We start from the raw sequence: 16,197 nt of genomic DNA, 5'->3' as shown, positions 1-16,197 counted from the left end.
AAGTTCTCCAGCCAAGACCATGCCAAACGGGTTCTCCATTTCTATTCATTTATTTTATTGTTATCATTTACCTTGCTTCACTGATGACAAAAAAGATTTCTCTCCTCTATGTGTGACTCGGTTTAGTTTTTATTTACCATGAAGATAATTTAAAAGCCATGAGAGAAGAAATTGCTGTTGTTGTCTTTTACATTTTAAAATGGGAAGTAAAGTGTAAGCCCTGTATGATAATCATCCACACATACCATTCAGTTTCTAACCAGGACCTCAAAAGAAGCAACTACCAGTGTGACACTATCCTGCTTGAACTAGCATTGGTGAAACTTTGATAAAAGTGATCTTTTTTTTTTCAGTAAGAAAACTGAACAACTAGTATCTTTAATTTCCACAAAAAGATTTATTATTTTTTTTTTTGTTTTGTTATAACATTTTCCAACATCAAAAGTAAAATCAATTGTGAGAATTTTACAAAATATATCTATGTCACATAATACCATTTTGAGAAAAGGGGACTGAGGTATGGACTTGCTCAAATGCTGAAAGATATAATGGTTCTTGTTCTAAAACTCGAATTTAATGTGCTGTTGCCTTTGGTGCTGACTGGGGAAGTTTTGAAGCAGAGACTCATTTTCAGATTAAATTGGGATACTAGGGAGGCAGGTAGGACTTGGTCAAGGTTATGAGATAAAGTGGTGGCCATCATAGATTTTGGAAGCAGAAAACAGGGAAAGATACTTGAACAACTATAGGTGAAAATATTTCAGTTGTACTGTTCTAGAAAAGGACTGGGTCTGAAGCTGGTATTATTTAATGTTTTATAAAACATCTGGAAGAGAGTAAGCAGTAACTTTTAAGTATGAAAAAGCCACAACGCTCTTTCGGATGCCAGTGAGCATGAATGTGGTATGTGGCAGATGGTGGTCCAGGTTAGCTGTTACGACAGAGGGAAGGATTTAAGTGACATTGTAAACTACTTTTTAAGAATAGCAATCCAATGCAGTGCTTCAGCCAAAAAGGCTAACAAAATGCTGAGTGCTGAACACAAGCTCTTAAGTATTTTTTAATATGCCATGTGAGAAGGATTTATTATTGGAAAGAGATGAATGGATAATACTCTCATGAATCCTTTAGAGAAGCTAGGTATATTTGAGGAGTAATCCTCATCTTCTAGGAGCAATCCTTCCTTCTGGGATAAAATCCTTAGTACAACTGATTACCAAGCAGTCCACAAATAGATAAGTCTGACATTTCTAATGTGCTTTGTTTTTATTAATCACCACATCACCGATTCCTAAACTTTTGATTGTCCTTAGTGATTATCCAGATTTATATGCAAACAAGCTCCTCACCATTTTCAAGTTACAGTCTATGGGCATCTTCTGATAATCACCTGTTCATTCATAACCATCAGCAAGCATCAGTAAAACGGGCAACCTCAATTTGCTTCTCTTATATAAACATGAACTAAATGATCAACCTTTCATCCAGGGTGGAAGCAAGAAGGTATTGAGGGATGCCCTGTGTCAAGAATACTGTGTTCCAGTACTGGTATATTTGTATGAAAAAAGTGAGAATAAGCAGTGCCTAAATCTTACCTAACTATGTTCATAGATGACTGAACACCTAGTTAAAACTGTATTTTCATGCACACATTTAAACCCATGGAAATAAAGGTAAAAATATTATCTGCATTTCCTTACCTTCTATTGCTGATAGGAGAACTCGGGAATGATCATAAGCAATTACATTCGCATATCTGTTCTTTGGTTTGTTTACTTCCAAGTTTGAATGTTCCCATGTGAACTGCTGGCCAGGGTCAATCGACTTTAAAAGAAAAACAGCACACATACAGAAAATCAATACTGAATAATGTCAGATTATAGGCATTTATCACAAGTAACAAACGTGATTTACAAATAAAATTTTGAAGTTACACTTCATCAAGATGATCCTAGCTGTGAAGCTGAACACTGATTTAACCAGCATAAGATGAAGTGATTAGTCATTGGAAAAAACAGTGATAGTCACCAACATTGATTCAAATGGGGGAAAAAAATCAATATAGATGTTCTGTTAATAGTGAAAAAGCAGGTTTTTTTTTTTTTTAACTTTTCAATTTTCTTCTCTGTTGCTGTAGTTTACAAGTTATCTTGGTTCAATATTCCTTCCAGTTCTGTGAACATTATTTTATCCTGATTCTTCTTCCTATTCTTTCCTTTCTGGACCTAACCTCCTTCTTTAAGGTGGCAGAACATTCACTGGATTCACTGGGCACAAACTCTTCTTTCACCTGCAGGTTTACATCATGATGGCAACTTAGAATTTTGTCTGCATCTCTAACATACTACGACCACCATCGCATGGCAATTTGTACAATTAAAACAGGTAAGAATAACAGTAAGAAGAAAAGTCAGTTAAGTCTAATAATCATCTTAGAATACTAATTTATAATCTAATACAGATAGGATCTAGTCACTTTTTAACTTATCATTATATATTATTATGTTTACAAAGTTCGCTCTTTATTCATTTTAAACTTATTTTTTTTCTGATTTTTAATGCCTTTCCTGATGTCTTAATTCAACCAAAGTTGTTCTATAAAATATATCTTGCATAGCTATAAAATGATATATAAATTTCTTTCTATACAGAACCATTATTTTGAGACTGAATTCAGGCTTTGATTATAAAATACTGGGAAACTTTTTAATATCCTGCAGTGTTATAGAAATGAAAGTATTTTCTCTTTCATCATAGCGTACTGACACTTTTTTAAGATATAACTTCATGGTATATGGAAACATGAGTTTAGTAATTATAGAAACATGATTTTAAATGACCAAAATCAAGTTTTCGGAACTAATGATACATTAGGTTTATATTCCCAAGATGAAATTCTTTAAAAAGCAAAAACACTTTGCTAAATTCATAGAATTTTTAAGTTATTTTCGATACTGGATATTTTCCATGCTTTTATGTTGATATCTACAACTTGAAAGTAAAATATATCCAACAGCTGTTACAATATTAAGGATGCACACATTTTGTATTATAATGGACAGAGTTCAGCACAATAATAAACTCACAAGTGTAAAGAGTAAAGCCTATTAACAGTCATGAATAGCCTCTAAACATACAGAAATTCTCAGCAGTATAGATTGCAGCCTCTAATTTACTACAGATTATAAAACCCCCTTTCCTTTCTTAGCCTGTGCTAATCCGTATATACACTAGTCAATCAATGAACAGTATTCAGCAAAATAATTATCCATGTCTTAAAAGTCTAAAGAATAAAGTGATTAGGGGTCCTTCTAGTTTGTTCTTCCAGAGAACCTCATCAACTTCCCTGCAGAATGTACTCCTTTCCGAGTATGCTGTGAGTTAAGGGAAGTTGAAGCATTCAGATGCCCCAACCCTGTGCCTTCTCCATACAAAGCAGCTCCATTTAGTGACCAAGCCCTGTCTTAAAAACTTCTCAACTCCATCCCAAGTCTACCATTCCCTAAATGACAGTCCTTCAGTAGCTGATGTCTTCTCTAAACTCTCACTCTAATCCATTCTTTATACTGAAGTAGACATTCTAAACCACAGCTCTGAATAGGTTAGGACTGTGTTTAAAACTCTCCACAGACTCTGGGTGGCCTTTGGCTAAAACTCTGAAGTCCTTTAGCCACCATCCTACCTAGACACATTTAGTCATATTTGTATCTACAAAGATGGTTCAATAAATGGTTCAACAATTTAAAAAAAATGTTGCTGAGAAAAGTTCATAAAGAAAAATCATGGAGTAATTCTTTCTTATAGCATGGATGTTAGAGAACAGACTTTGGAGACTGCAATGTGCAATGTATTAATTAGTTTAATACTTTAATGTTCATTATCATATGAATTAGTAATTAAGAATGTGACCGTGAAGGTACAACTACCACTGATATTCCACTTTACACTAATGAGCATTTCTGAGTACATAAGCTTTTTACACAGTATTCTCCAAAATATTCCACGAAGTTCTTAAACTCACTGATACAGAGACATTCCTTTGGTGGAAGACATTACCTCCCTCTGATGGCCTTGTTACTCAGATTATGGTCATTCATATGTGTAAATGGCATGCATTTAATTAGACCAGTGAAAATGCATCTATTAACTCAAAGACACTGTGAATTCACGGTCATTTACACTCTTGCCACATCTTTTCAGCCCTCAACATGATTTATTTGTTAACTACATAGTCAGTCAGTTCAGTAGCTCAGTCATATCCGACTCTTTGCAACCCCATGGACTGCAGCATGCCAAGCTTCCCTGTCCATCACCAAATCCCGGAGCTTACTCAAACTCATGTCCATCAAGTCAGGGATGCCATCCAACCATCTCATCCTCTGTCATCCCCTTCTTCTCCTGCCTTAAATCTTTCCCAGCATCGGGGTCTTTTCAAATGAATCAGTTCTTCGCATTAGGTAGCCAAAGTATTGGAGTTTCAGCTTCAACATCACTCCTTCCAATGAATATGCAAGACTGATTTCCTTTAGGATGGACTGGTTGGATCTCTTTGCAGTCCAAGAGACTCTCAAGAGCCTTCTACACCACAGTTCAAAAGCATCAATTCTTCAGTGCTCAGCTTTCTTTATAGTTCAACTCTCACATCTATATATGACTACTGGAAAAACCATAGCTTTGACTAGATGGACCTTTATTGGCAAAGTAATGTCTCTAACTTTTAATATGCTGTCTAGGTTGGTCATAACTTTTCTTCCAAGGAGCGAGCATCTTTTAATTTCATGGCTGCAGTCACCATCTGCAGTGATTTTGGAGCCCGAGAAAATAAAGTCTCTCACTATTTCCATTGTTTCCCCATCCATTTGCCATGAAGTGATGGGACCGGATGCCATGATCTTAGTTTTCTGAATGTTGAGTTTTAAGCCAGCTTTTTCACTCTCCTCTTCCACTTGCATCAAGAGGCTCTTTAGTTCTTCTTCATTTTCTGCCATAATGGTGGTGTCATCTGCATATCTGAGGTTATTGATATTTCTCCCAGAAATCTTAATTCCAGATTGTGCTTTATCCAGCCCGGTATTTTGTATGAGGTACTCTGCATATAAGTTAAATAAGCAGGGTGACAATATACAGCCTTGACGTACTCCTTTCCCAATTTGAAACCAGTTTGTTCTTCCATGTACAGCTCTAACTGTTGCTTCTTGACCTGCATACAGATTTCTCAGGAGGCAGGTCAGGTGGTCTGGTATTCCCATCTCTTGAAGAATTTCCCACAGTTTGTTGTGATCCACACAGTCAAGGCTCTGTAAAGTATACAACTTGGTAATGGAAACATAAGTTGTATATCATGTATGTCAATATATTTAGGCTTAAAGTGCGACCCATGAGATGAAGACTTGTAGGCAACAGGATAATGATAGTAATACCTGCCAGGTGATTATGCTTTTCCATGCAGTACCCTGTTTAAATTTCACACGTTTTACGAGGTTTAGTATTATTTTTTTCTCCATTACGAACATAAGGAAATGGAAGTAAAGAAAGACTAATTCAATCAATTTTACTGAGGGACTTCTCTGCGGCAGGCGTTTTGGTTGTTAACTAGTTTGGTCAAATGGTGAAATTCCATACGTTAACCCTGTAACCCAGGTTTGGGTGACTTCAAAATCCACTGATTATTAACAGCTGGTAATTCCTAATCCATGGCGCCACTTCACTATCTAGAAAGCCACTGCAAAGTAAAGAAGCCCATCCTTTATCTTATCAGTCCAAATATTTCTAACTGATCATCCTGCGTTTATGACCAGGCCACTCAAAATGCCTGTTCTCTTGCTCTCTATATATTCCCTGATCCACCAATGCCTGCTTCATCTACCCCTATTCAGAGTCTGACCTTCCTACATGCTTGCCCCAGGCTGCAGCCAATGATTGTTCTAATCTTCAGATAAAAGCATCTCCACCTGATGGTTTATCAGAGAGAAGGTTAGGGGCCTGCCCCCTCTGCTAGTTTCCCTGGCAACCTGAAGTCAGTTCACCTGTAACTAGTTACCATCCCCTCCCCCATCGTGAAGGCTGCTGCCATGTTCTGCCCATTACTGTCTGCTGTCTGCACTCAGTGGGGTGTTGCTCCAGGACCCTGCTTCAGACATGTAAGTCCCCCCATTCATTAAACCACTGATGTCTCTGTTGCCAACTCCAGGCTCTTTTTTCAGTCTTGAGGCTGGGCAAGCACAGGTCTGGCGGCCCTGCAGGGTGAAGCCCAACAACTGGTAGAGTGACCAGGAGACTGTGGAAACTCCTATGAGTACCAGGATGCTGGGAAGGAAGGCCTGGGAATGGGAAGCTGTGGGCCCATCTTCTGATATGTGGGGCCTGAAAGTTGCCGATATGGTCCTGGGGTGGCTGTCCACTAATGGGGAGCCTGAAAGTTGCAGGGGTGATTCTGGGGTGGCCATCCACCTGTCTGTGGGGCCCTGTGGTAGTTGTTGACGAATGGGGGCCACGAAGAGAGTACAGAGAACTCACAGACACCCCAAGGCTGTTGGGGAGATGTTGGCTCCTATTACAGTGGGATAAAAGAGGCGGGTGGCTGTGGGCTGGCTGTTGTTTTTTTTTGTGTTCAGAAAGTTGAGGAGGCTGAGCTAACAGCCTAGCTGAAGGTTAACTTTAAGTGTTGATTGGAGTTCCTCTCAAAAGTGAGCCATGTGAGAGTGAGTGAATGATACATATTATTGTCTATTACTGCTATTTATTTAAAGTGAACTGGTTACTTAGAAACCGAAAAACAACAACAAAAAAATCCCTGAAAATATCCAAAGTGGGATTCTTTTGACATTATAAACTGGTTTTTGTGTATGCGTTAAGAGGAAGTTAGCTTTCTAGAAGGAATTGGTATTTCTCTTCTTTTTCCTTTGATATTAAGTAATGGACCTGGGTTCACAGGAACTTTAATCATCTGATCCCTGAGAGTGAAGAAAAAATAAAAGTAAAGAGGCCTTTTTAAACTCTGGCTGGAAACCTGTGAAATCTGTTTCTATATAGATATATATCTGTGTGTACCTTAGAAATGGGTCTCTGCCTCTAAAGGGCATGGTCAGGATTGGTTTGTGGATGAGCTGTTTAACTGGATTAAAAGAAATTAAGTGTGTATATAAATTCAGTGATATCTCTGTTGTTGACTCTGGGCTTTCTCTTTGGTGTTGAAGTGGGGCGAGTATAGGCCTTGTAGGCAGGTGCCGGGTGCAGCCCAACAGTGTCATTCTGGGGCAATTACATAAGAGATCAAGTTTTAAAAATGAGGCTGGCTTCACATGGATGATAAAGCAGATGGGATGCGGCTTACATTTATACTCATTTTACACGGATCAAACAAACATTGATTAAATAATGCTGACTTGTCTTTGTGCAACACACACTCATCCATCTGTATCTGTCTGTCTGACTGAACGTTCAGCAATACACAGCCTAGGTCATTATTTTGGAGCTTGTCAGGATGCTGAGAGCAGTAAACTCAGTAAAAAAGCATAACTACTGAAAGTAGATGAAGTATAAGAAGAGATTTTATACTAAAAACATTGAGGAAAATCAAAATTTCAATTATCCATGTTAATGAAGCAAATATATCATGGATGCTGCTGCTGCTGCTGCTAAGTCACTTCAGTCGTCTGACTCTGTGCGACCCCAGAGATGGCAGCCCACCAGGCTCCCCTGTCCCTGGGATTCTCCAGGCAAGAACACTGGAGTGGGTTGCCATTGCCTTCTCCAATGCGTGAAAGTGAAGTCGCTCAGTCGTGCCCGACTCTTAGCAACCCCATGGACTGCAGCCTACCAGGCTCCTCCGTCATGGGATTTTCCAGGCAAGAGTACTAGAGTGGGGTGCCATTGCCTTCTCCTATCATGGATGAATAGGACTCCAATATTCAAAACCCAATGTTCAGGCTCTCCTTAGTGCTAAATGATGACACCATTGTTTTGCTTCTTTGTTTTCTGGCTTCTCTTGTTGAGATCTTACCAAGGAAGAATGAAATGGCCAAATGGACAAGGAGCAACACCGGTCTTAAGTGATATAGGAGTTACATCTTGGCTAATCCATCATGACCACACACCTACCTACTATAAAATTAGGCTGAGGTCTCCCTAATATTATTCAAAACAATCTGAAATAAGCACCCTTGTTCCTAATGTTCCTAATGGATCCAGTCATTTCTTGCTGTATTTAGATTTATTTCCTGAGTATTTGGTTTTGATTCTCCGATATTTCCACTTATCCTTCTGTGTCTGTTTATCCAGACATTGAGTGGGATCCACCTCCTTCTTGGTACTCAGTCCAAAATTCTACCCTCTTGAACTCAAATCTTGACCAGGTCATCCTCATCCTCCCCTAAGAATTTTGCAAGTTGGAAGAAGAAAGGTAGATGTATTCAACCCAAAGCTGATTAACGGACTTTTAAGTAATTTGCATGAAATGTGGACATTACATTGTCACATAATTTATAAACAACAATGCTATTTCATAATATTTACTTTTGTTTCTCCAATCAGTATGGCCCTTCAAGGTGTGCTAGATGAACCCTATGTGGTATTTAAAGCTTTACCAAGATGCCAAACCATTCTGCACTGCCTCTCTGTCTGCACACTTGGTACATTACACAGGCCCCTTCAGACATGTAAGTCCTCCATCCATCAAACCACTGATGTCTCTGTCACTGACTCTGGGCTCTTTCTTTGGTCTTGAGGCTGGGCAAGCACAGGTCTGGCAGGCCTGCCGGGTGCAGCCCAACAACTGGCAGAGTGACCAGGAGACCTAGGAAACTCCTGTGAGTGTCAGGACACTCAACAGTTTTTGAGGATCTCAACAGTTTTTGACTGAATCTAACAGAAGATGGCTGGCCATCTTCAACTCAATGGCTTAACCATACTGAGAAAAAGTGACAAAATAAAAGGAAAATCTCCTTGTAACTTAGAGAAGGGAAAACCCCAAATAAACACTTGCTAATATCAAATACTTTGAATCTATACAGTCTTTAACTTGATGGTCTGAAATTTCTAATTTTTTCTTTAATCAACTGTAACTTCACCTTAAAATAGATAAGAGAAAAATATAAGTGGAGATAAAAGCTACCTTTAACTTACGGATTTACCATTTTCCCCTGTGTTCTTGATGAAAAGTTAGAATTAAAATATATAAGTATTTTATACTGTAACTAACACTTATGGAATGGAACATTTAGTTTTCATTTACATTTCTTTGTGCTTTACCTATCTCCCATCATTTTATCTTCACAAAGACTCTGGAAGTAGTTTCCGTCATTATCACAGTTCTGTTGATGAGAAAACTAAGGTGTAGAGAAGTTAAATTACTTTCTCAGCTTCAGACAGCTACTAGGGAGAGAACTTAGATTTGGAGCCGAGGTATTCTGCACCCCGCCCCCTTCCCCTGCCCTCATCTAAGTGACTAGCCACCATGATATGTGTCGTCTCTGGCCAAGCTGGAAAAGGCTTCTGGACTGTTTCACACATGCCTTTCAACTCTTCTCCTGAAACACAATGGAAAATCTAGGAACAAAAGTTTCTGTAGTGCTTCTGATCTGTATTTATAATTTTAAATTCAAAACAAGAACGTGCTCATAAATTTGCAAATCGGATTACAGTCATTGAGTAAAATTACATCTTGATATGAGAGTGACCTTTTTTGACAAAGCTGAAGTCATTTTACAGCAAAGCTCTTAAATATGGTTTAAAATCTCAATTTCTCTATCCAGAAGAAAAATATAATTCACATGTGCAGAACACCATACAAGTCGCTCTGTGTTCCATTTTTCATTCCACCAAGAGAAAACCTCAAAATATTCCCTTTAGAAACTCAAAAGAGAAACCACAAAAAAGATATATCCTGTTTTTGTAAGTTTTGAAACTAACAACATTTAATTATATAGAACTAAAAAAACAGCTACTTGTCTAGCTAAACTATGGGTCAGACTAAGTATCCTTTATACAGGGAGATGAACTTTCATTGACCTTAACCTTCAGAAAAATACTATCTTTCCACATAGTTCCCCATCAATAGGTTCATTTGGTCTTCACTGTGGTTTGCCCCCAGATATTCTCAAGTTTTTATTTATTTATTTAGGTTTAGAAGAAGAATATGCCCTTGACTATATATTTTTGCAATGAAACCTTTTAAATTTTTTTAATTTAATTCTCTTTTGGGCATGTTTTTCTTTTTTAAACTTGAAATATAGTTGATTTAAAATGTGTCAGGTATATATCAAAGTGATTCAGTTATACATAGGTATATTCTTTTTCCAGATTCAGTTTCTATTCAGTTTTTGTTTTGTAAAGAAGTTCATTTGTATCATATTTTAGATTCCACATGTAAATGATGTCATATTTGTCTTTGTCTAACTCACTTTATTTAGTATGATAACTTCTAGGTCTACACGTGATGCTGCAAATGGCATTATTACATTCTCATTTTTATGGCTGAGTAGTATTCCATTGTATGTTTGTATATGTGTGTGTGTATATGTGTGTGTGTATACCACATCATCTTTATCTACTTATCTGTTGATGAGCATTTAGGTTGCATCCATGTCTTGGCTATTGTAAATAGTGCCATTATGAACACTGGGGTGCAGGTATCTTTCCAAGTAGTTTTTTTCCAGATATATGCCCAGGAGTGGGATTGCTGGATCATATAGCAGCTTTTTTTTTTTTAGTTTTTAAAGAAATTTCTATACTGCTATATACCAATTTACATTCCTATCAACAGTGTAGGGGAGTTCCCTTTTCTTCACACCCTCTCCAGCATGTATTATTTGTAGGCTTTTTAATGATACGGCCATTCTGATTGGTGTGAGGTGATACTGCATTTTAGTTTAGATTTGTATTTGTCTAATAATGCCAAGCATCTTTTCACCTTGGCCATATGTATGTCTTCTTTGGAGAAATGTCTGTTTGGTCTTCTGCTCATTTTTCTATTGGGTTGATTATTGTTGCTATGGAGTTGTATGAACTGTTGTATATTTTGGAAATTAAATCCTTATTGGTTGCATGACTTACAAATTTCGTCTCCCAGTCCATAGGCTGTCTTTCCATTTTGTTTATGGTTTCCTTTGCTGGGCCAAAGATGACAAGTTTGATTAGGTCCCATTTGTTTATTTTTATTTCTATTGCTTTGGGAGACTGAACAAAGAAAATATTGCCAAGATTTATTTTAGAATGTTTGATTATGTTCTCTCTTAGGAGTTATGTCATGTCTTCTGTGTATGATGTCAGGGTATGTTCTAACTTCACTGATTTATGTGTAGCTGTCCAGCTTTCCCAATACCACTTGCTGAAGAGACTCTTTTTCCCATTGAGTATTCTTTCCTTCTTTGCTGAAATTTAATTGATTATAGGTGTGTGAGTTTATTTCTGATTTCTCTACTCTGCTCCATTGATCCACCTGTCATTTGTGAGCCGATACCACCATTTTGGTTACTGTAGCTTTGTACTATTCTTTTAAGTCTGGCAGGATTATGCCCTCAATTTTGTTCTTTTCCCTCAGGACTGCTTTGGTAATTCTGGGTATTTTATGGTTCCATATAAATTTTAGAATTATTTATTCTAGCTCTGTGAAAAATGTCATGGGTAATTTGGTAGGGATCATACTAAATCTGTAGATTGCTTTGGGTAGTATGACCATTATTAACAATATTAATTCTTCCAATCCAACATCATGGTATATTTTTCCATTTCTTTGAATCATTGTTAATTTCCTTTATCAGTGTTTATAGTTCTCAGTATATAAGCCTTTTATCTCTTTGGTCAGGATTATTCCTAAGTATTTTATTTTGTTTTTTAAAAGGGATCTTTTTTTAACTTTCCCTTTCTGATATTTCATTGTTAATGTAAAGAAATGTAGCCAATTTCTGTATGTTATTCTGCCTTGCTAAGGTAGCAGAATACCTTGCTAAGGTATATCCTGCTACCTTGCTAAGTCTATTGATCAATTCTAGTATTTTTTGTGTTGAGGTTTTAGGATTTTCTACATATATTATCCTACTGTTGACATATAATGACAAGTTTACCTCCTCCCTTCCAACTTGGATACCTATTATTTCTTTTCCTTGTCTGATTACTGTGGTTAGAACTGTCAATACTATGTTGAATAAAAATGGGAACAGTGGGCATCCTTGTCTTGTTCCGGATTATAGCAGAAAGGGTTTAAGTTTTTCACCATTGAATACTATGTTAGCTGTGGGTTTGTTGTAAATAGCTTCTATTGTGTTGAGATATGCTCCCTCTATTACCACTTTGGTGAGAGTTTTACCATGAATGAATGTTGTATTTTATCAAATGCTTTTTCTGTGTCTATTGAAATGATTATATGGTTTTGTGTTTAATTGATGTTGAATATCCTATTGCTTGATTGATGTATGTTGAACCATTCCTGTGATCCTAGGATGACTCCAACTTGATCGTGGTATATGATCTTTTTCATGTGTTTTTGGTTTCAGTTTGCTAATAATTTGTTGAGATTTTTTTTTTTTTTTGGCATCTATATTCACCAGAGAGATTAGTCAATAACTTTGTCTTTTGGTAGTATCTTTGGTTTTGGTATCGAGTTGGGTGATGGTGGCTTCATAGAATGACTTTGGGAGTGTTCCTTCCTCTCCACTCTTTTGAAAGAGTTTGAGAAGGATAAGTATAAGTTCTTCTATGTCTGTTGGATACAACTCCTTATTGAAGCCATCTAGTCCTGGACTTCTGTTTGCTGAGTTTTTTTAAATTATAGATTCTATTTCACTTCTAGTGGTAAGTTTGTTCAAATTATCTTTCCTCTTGATTCAGTTTTAGGTGGGCTGTATATTTCTAGAAACTTGTCCAGTCTAGCTCGTCCAATTGGTATTTAATTGCTCATGGTTTTCTCTTATGGTTTTTGTGTTTCTATGTCATTGGTTGTTATTCCTCCTCTTTCTTATTTTTGCTTATTTGGGTCCTCCCTCTTTTCTTCTTGGTGAGTCTAGACAGAGATTTGTTGATTTTGTTTAACCTTTCAAATAGTTCTTGATTTTATTGACTTTTTCCCATTAAAAAAAAAACACTTTATTTTCTCTCTGATCTTTATTGTTTCCTTCCTTCTGCTGACTTTAGGTTGTTACTTTTTTCTATTTTTTTTTTGGTGGTAGGGCAGTTTTATTTGTTTTTGGGTTTTTTTTTTTTTTTTGGGGCGGGGGGGGGGGAGGGAGAGTGCTGTAGCTGTGAACTTCCCCCTAAGGATTGCTTCTGCTGCCTCCTATAGACTCTGTCTTGTGTTTTCACTGCCATCTGTCTCAAGATATGTATTTTTAATTTCCTCTTTTTCATCATTGACCCACTATTTTTTGTTTGTTTCCTTTAGTAGAATATTGTTCAGTCTCTATGTAATCATTCTTTTTTCTCCTTTTTCTGTGGTTAATTTCTAGTTTCATGCCACTGTGGTCAGAAGATATTTGAAATAATTTCTAAAATTTGTTGTGGCTTATTTTGTATCCTACTATATGGTCTCTCCTAGAGAATGTTCCATGTCCACTTGAAAATAATATGTATTTTATTTTTACTTTTTTGGATGCAGGGTCCTGAAAATATCAATTATGTCAAGCTGCTCTATTGTGTTATTTAGGGCCTCTGTTGCCCAGTGGACATGGAATATTCTCTAGGAGAGACCACAAACTAGGAGACAAGGTCAGTTCAGTCATCTGTGTCTGACTGCGACACCATGAATAATAGCATGCTAGGCTTCTCTGTCCATCACAAACCCCCAAAGTCTGCTCAAACTCATGTCCATTGAGTCAGTGATGCCATCCAACCATCTCATCTTCTGTTATCCCCTTCTCCTGCCTTCAACTTTCCCAGCATCAGGGTCTTTTCCAATGAGTTGGTTCTTTGCATGAGGTGACCAAAGTATTAGAGCTTCAGCTTCAGCATCAGTTGTTCCAATAAGTTCAGGATTGATTCCTTTAGGATGGACTGGTTTGATCTCTTGTAGTCCAAGGGACTCTCAAGTGTCTTCTTCAACACCACAGTTCAAAAACATCAACTCTTCGGCGTTCAGCTTTCTTTATGGTCCAACTCTCACATCAATACATGACTATTGCAAAAACCATAGCTTTGACTAGTGGACCTTTGTTGGCAAAGTAATGTCTCTGCTTTTTAATATGCTCTCTAGGTTTGCCATAGCTTCTCTCCACAAGAGCAAGTGTCTATTAATTTCATGGCTGCAGTCACCATCTACAGTGATTTTGGAAACCAAGAAAAGAAAGTCTGTCACTGTTTCCATTGTTTCCCCTCTATTTGGCATTGAGTGATGGGACCATGGTCTTCATTTTTTGAATGTTGAGTTTTTAGCCCACTTTGTCACTCTTCTCTTTCATCAAGAGACACTTAGTTCCTGTTTGCTTTCTGCCATTAGAGTGGTGTCATATGACTATTTGAGGTTATTGATATTTCTCCTGGCAATCTTGATTCCAGCTTGTGCTTCATCCAGCTTGACATTTCACATGATGTACTCTGCATATAAGTTATATAAGCAGGGTGACCATATACAGCCTTGACATACTCCTTTCCCAATTTGGAACCAATCCGTTGTTCCATGTCCAGTTCTAACTGTTGTTTCTTGACCTGCATACAGATTTCTCAGGAGACAGAGAACATGGTATGGTATTCCCAACTCTTGAAGAATTTTCCATGGTTTGTTGTGATCCACAGTCAAATGCTTTGGCATAGTCGACAAAACAGAAGCAGATGTTTTTAAGATCACTCTTGCTTTTTTCTATGATCCAACGAATGTTGGCAATTTGATCTCTGGTTTCTCTTCCTTTTCTAAAATCCAGCTTGAAGATCTGGAAGTTCTTGGTTCATGTACTGTTGAAGCCTCGCTTGGAGAATTTTGAGCATCTCTTGTGGCTCAGCTGGTAAAGAATCCACCTGCAATGTGGGAGACCTGGATTCGATCCTTGGGTTGGGGAGATCCCCTAGAGAAGGGAAAGGCTGACCCCTTTAGTATTCTGGCCTGGAGAATTCCTTGGACTGTACAGTCCACGGGGTTGCAAAGAGTCGGACACGACTGAGCGTCTTTTACTCTCACTTTCTTTGGCTGGTGTGTGAGATGTAGTTGTGTGGTAGTTTGAATATTTTTGGGATTGCCTTTCTTTGGGATTAGAATGAAAACTGACCTTTTCCAGTCCAAAACTCCAGTCCACGGCTGAGTTTTCTAAATTTGCTGGCATATTGAGTGCAGCACTTTCACAGCACCATCTTCTAGGATTTGAAATAGATCAACTGGAATTCCATCACCTCCACTTTCTTTGTTCGTAGTGATGCACTTGACTTCACACTCCAGGATGTCTGGCCCTAGGTGAGTGATCACCCCATCATGGTTATATGGATCATAAAGATCTTTTTTTGTATAGTCCTGTGTATTCTTGTCATTCCTTCTTTCTGTCTTCTGCTTCTGTTAGGTTCATACCATTTCTGTCCTTTATTGTGCCCATTTTTGCATGAAATGTTCCCTTGATACCTTTAATTTTCTTGAAGAGATCTCTAGTCGTTCCCATTCTATTGTTTTCCTCCATTTATTTGCATTGATCACTGAGGAAGGCTTTTTTAAATCTCTCCTTGCTATTCTTTGGAACTCTGCATTCGGATGCGTATCTTTTCTTTTCTCCATTGCCTTTAGCTTCTCTTCTTTTCTCAGTTATTGGTAAGTCCTTCTCAGACAACCATTTTGCCTTTTTGCATTTTGTTTTCTTAGGGATGGTCTTGATCACTCTCTCCTGTACAATGTTATGAACTTCCATCCATAGTTTTTCAGGCACTCTGTCTATCAGATCTAATACCTTGAATCTATCTGTCACTTCCAGTGTATAACTGTAAGAGAGTTTTTTAGGTCACACTGGAATGGTCTAGTGGTTTACCCTAGTTTCTTCAATTTAAGTCTGAATTTGGCAAAAGGGAGTTCATGACCTGAGCCACAGTCAGCTCCCATCTTATTTCTGCTGACTATAAAGAGCTTTTCCATCTTTGGTTGCAATGAATATAATCAACCTGATTTCAGTATTGACCATGTGGTGATGTCGATGTGTAGAGTCATCTCTTGTGTGTTGGAAGAGGGTGTTTGCTATGACAACAACAACAAGTTTAAGGTAGAAATTATTTAAAACATCTTTTCTGACCACAGTGGCA

General features: G+C 37.6%; 1 protein-coding gene and 1 long non-coding RNA gene across 46 annotated transcripts in view; one reads left to right on the top strand and one right to left on the bottom strand.

Moving 5' to 3' along the window:
* The window catches only part of PTPRD (protein tyrosine phosphatase, receptor type D), a 2,534,232-nt gene that overhangs the window by 79,197 nt on the left and 2,438,838 nt on the right, over positions 1 to 16,197 (bottom strand). For all 44 annotated transcript variants that reach the window (XM_027549289.1, XM_027549255.1, XM_027549273.1 and 41 more), the window contains one exon: positions 1,701 to 1,824. In XM_027549289.1, the coding sequence (XP_027405090.1) occupies positions 1,701 to 1,824 (124 nt within the window). The remainder of the gene's footprint in view (positions 1 to 1,700; positions 1,825 to 16,197) is intronic.
* Positions 1 to 16,197, top strand: part of LOC113897041 — an 876,355-nt gene that overhangs the window by 780,564 nt on the left and 79,594 nt on the right. Inside the window, exon 10 of one of the 2 annotated variants that reach the window (XR_003512219.1) lies at positions 2,297 to 2,385. The exons of the other annotated variant lie outside the window; for it this stretch is intronic. This is a non-coding gene — a long non-coding RNA (uncharacterized LOC113897041). The remainder of the gene's footprint in view (positions 1 to 2,296; positions 2,386 to 16,197) is intronic. 2 annotated transcript variants of the gene reach the window in all.

Source organism: Bos indicus x Bos taurus, chromosome 8 (genome assembly GCF_003369695.1).
Source record: "Bos indicus x Bos taurus breed Angus x Brahman F1 hybrid chromosome 8, Bos_hybrid_MaternalHap_v2.0, whole genome shotgun sequence".
Taxonomy (NCBI): domain Eukaryota; kingdom Metazoa; phylum Chordata; class Mammalia; order Artiodactyla; family Bovidae; genus Bos; species Bos indicus x Bos taurus.
This window is presented reverse-complemented; position numbering and strand designations above follow the sequence as displayed.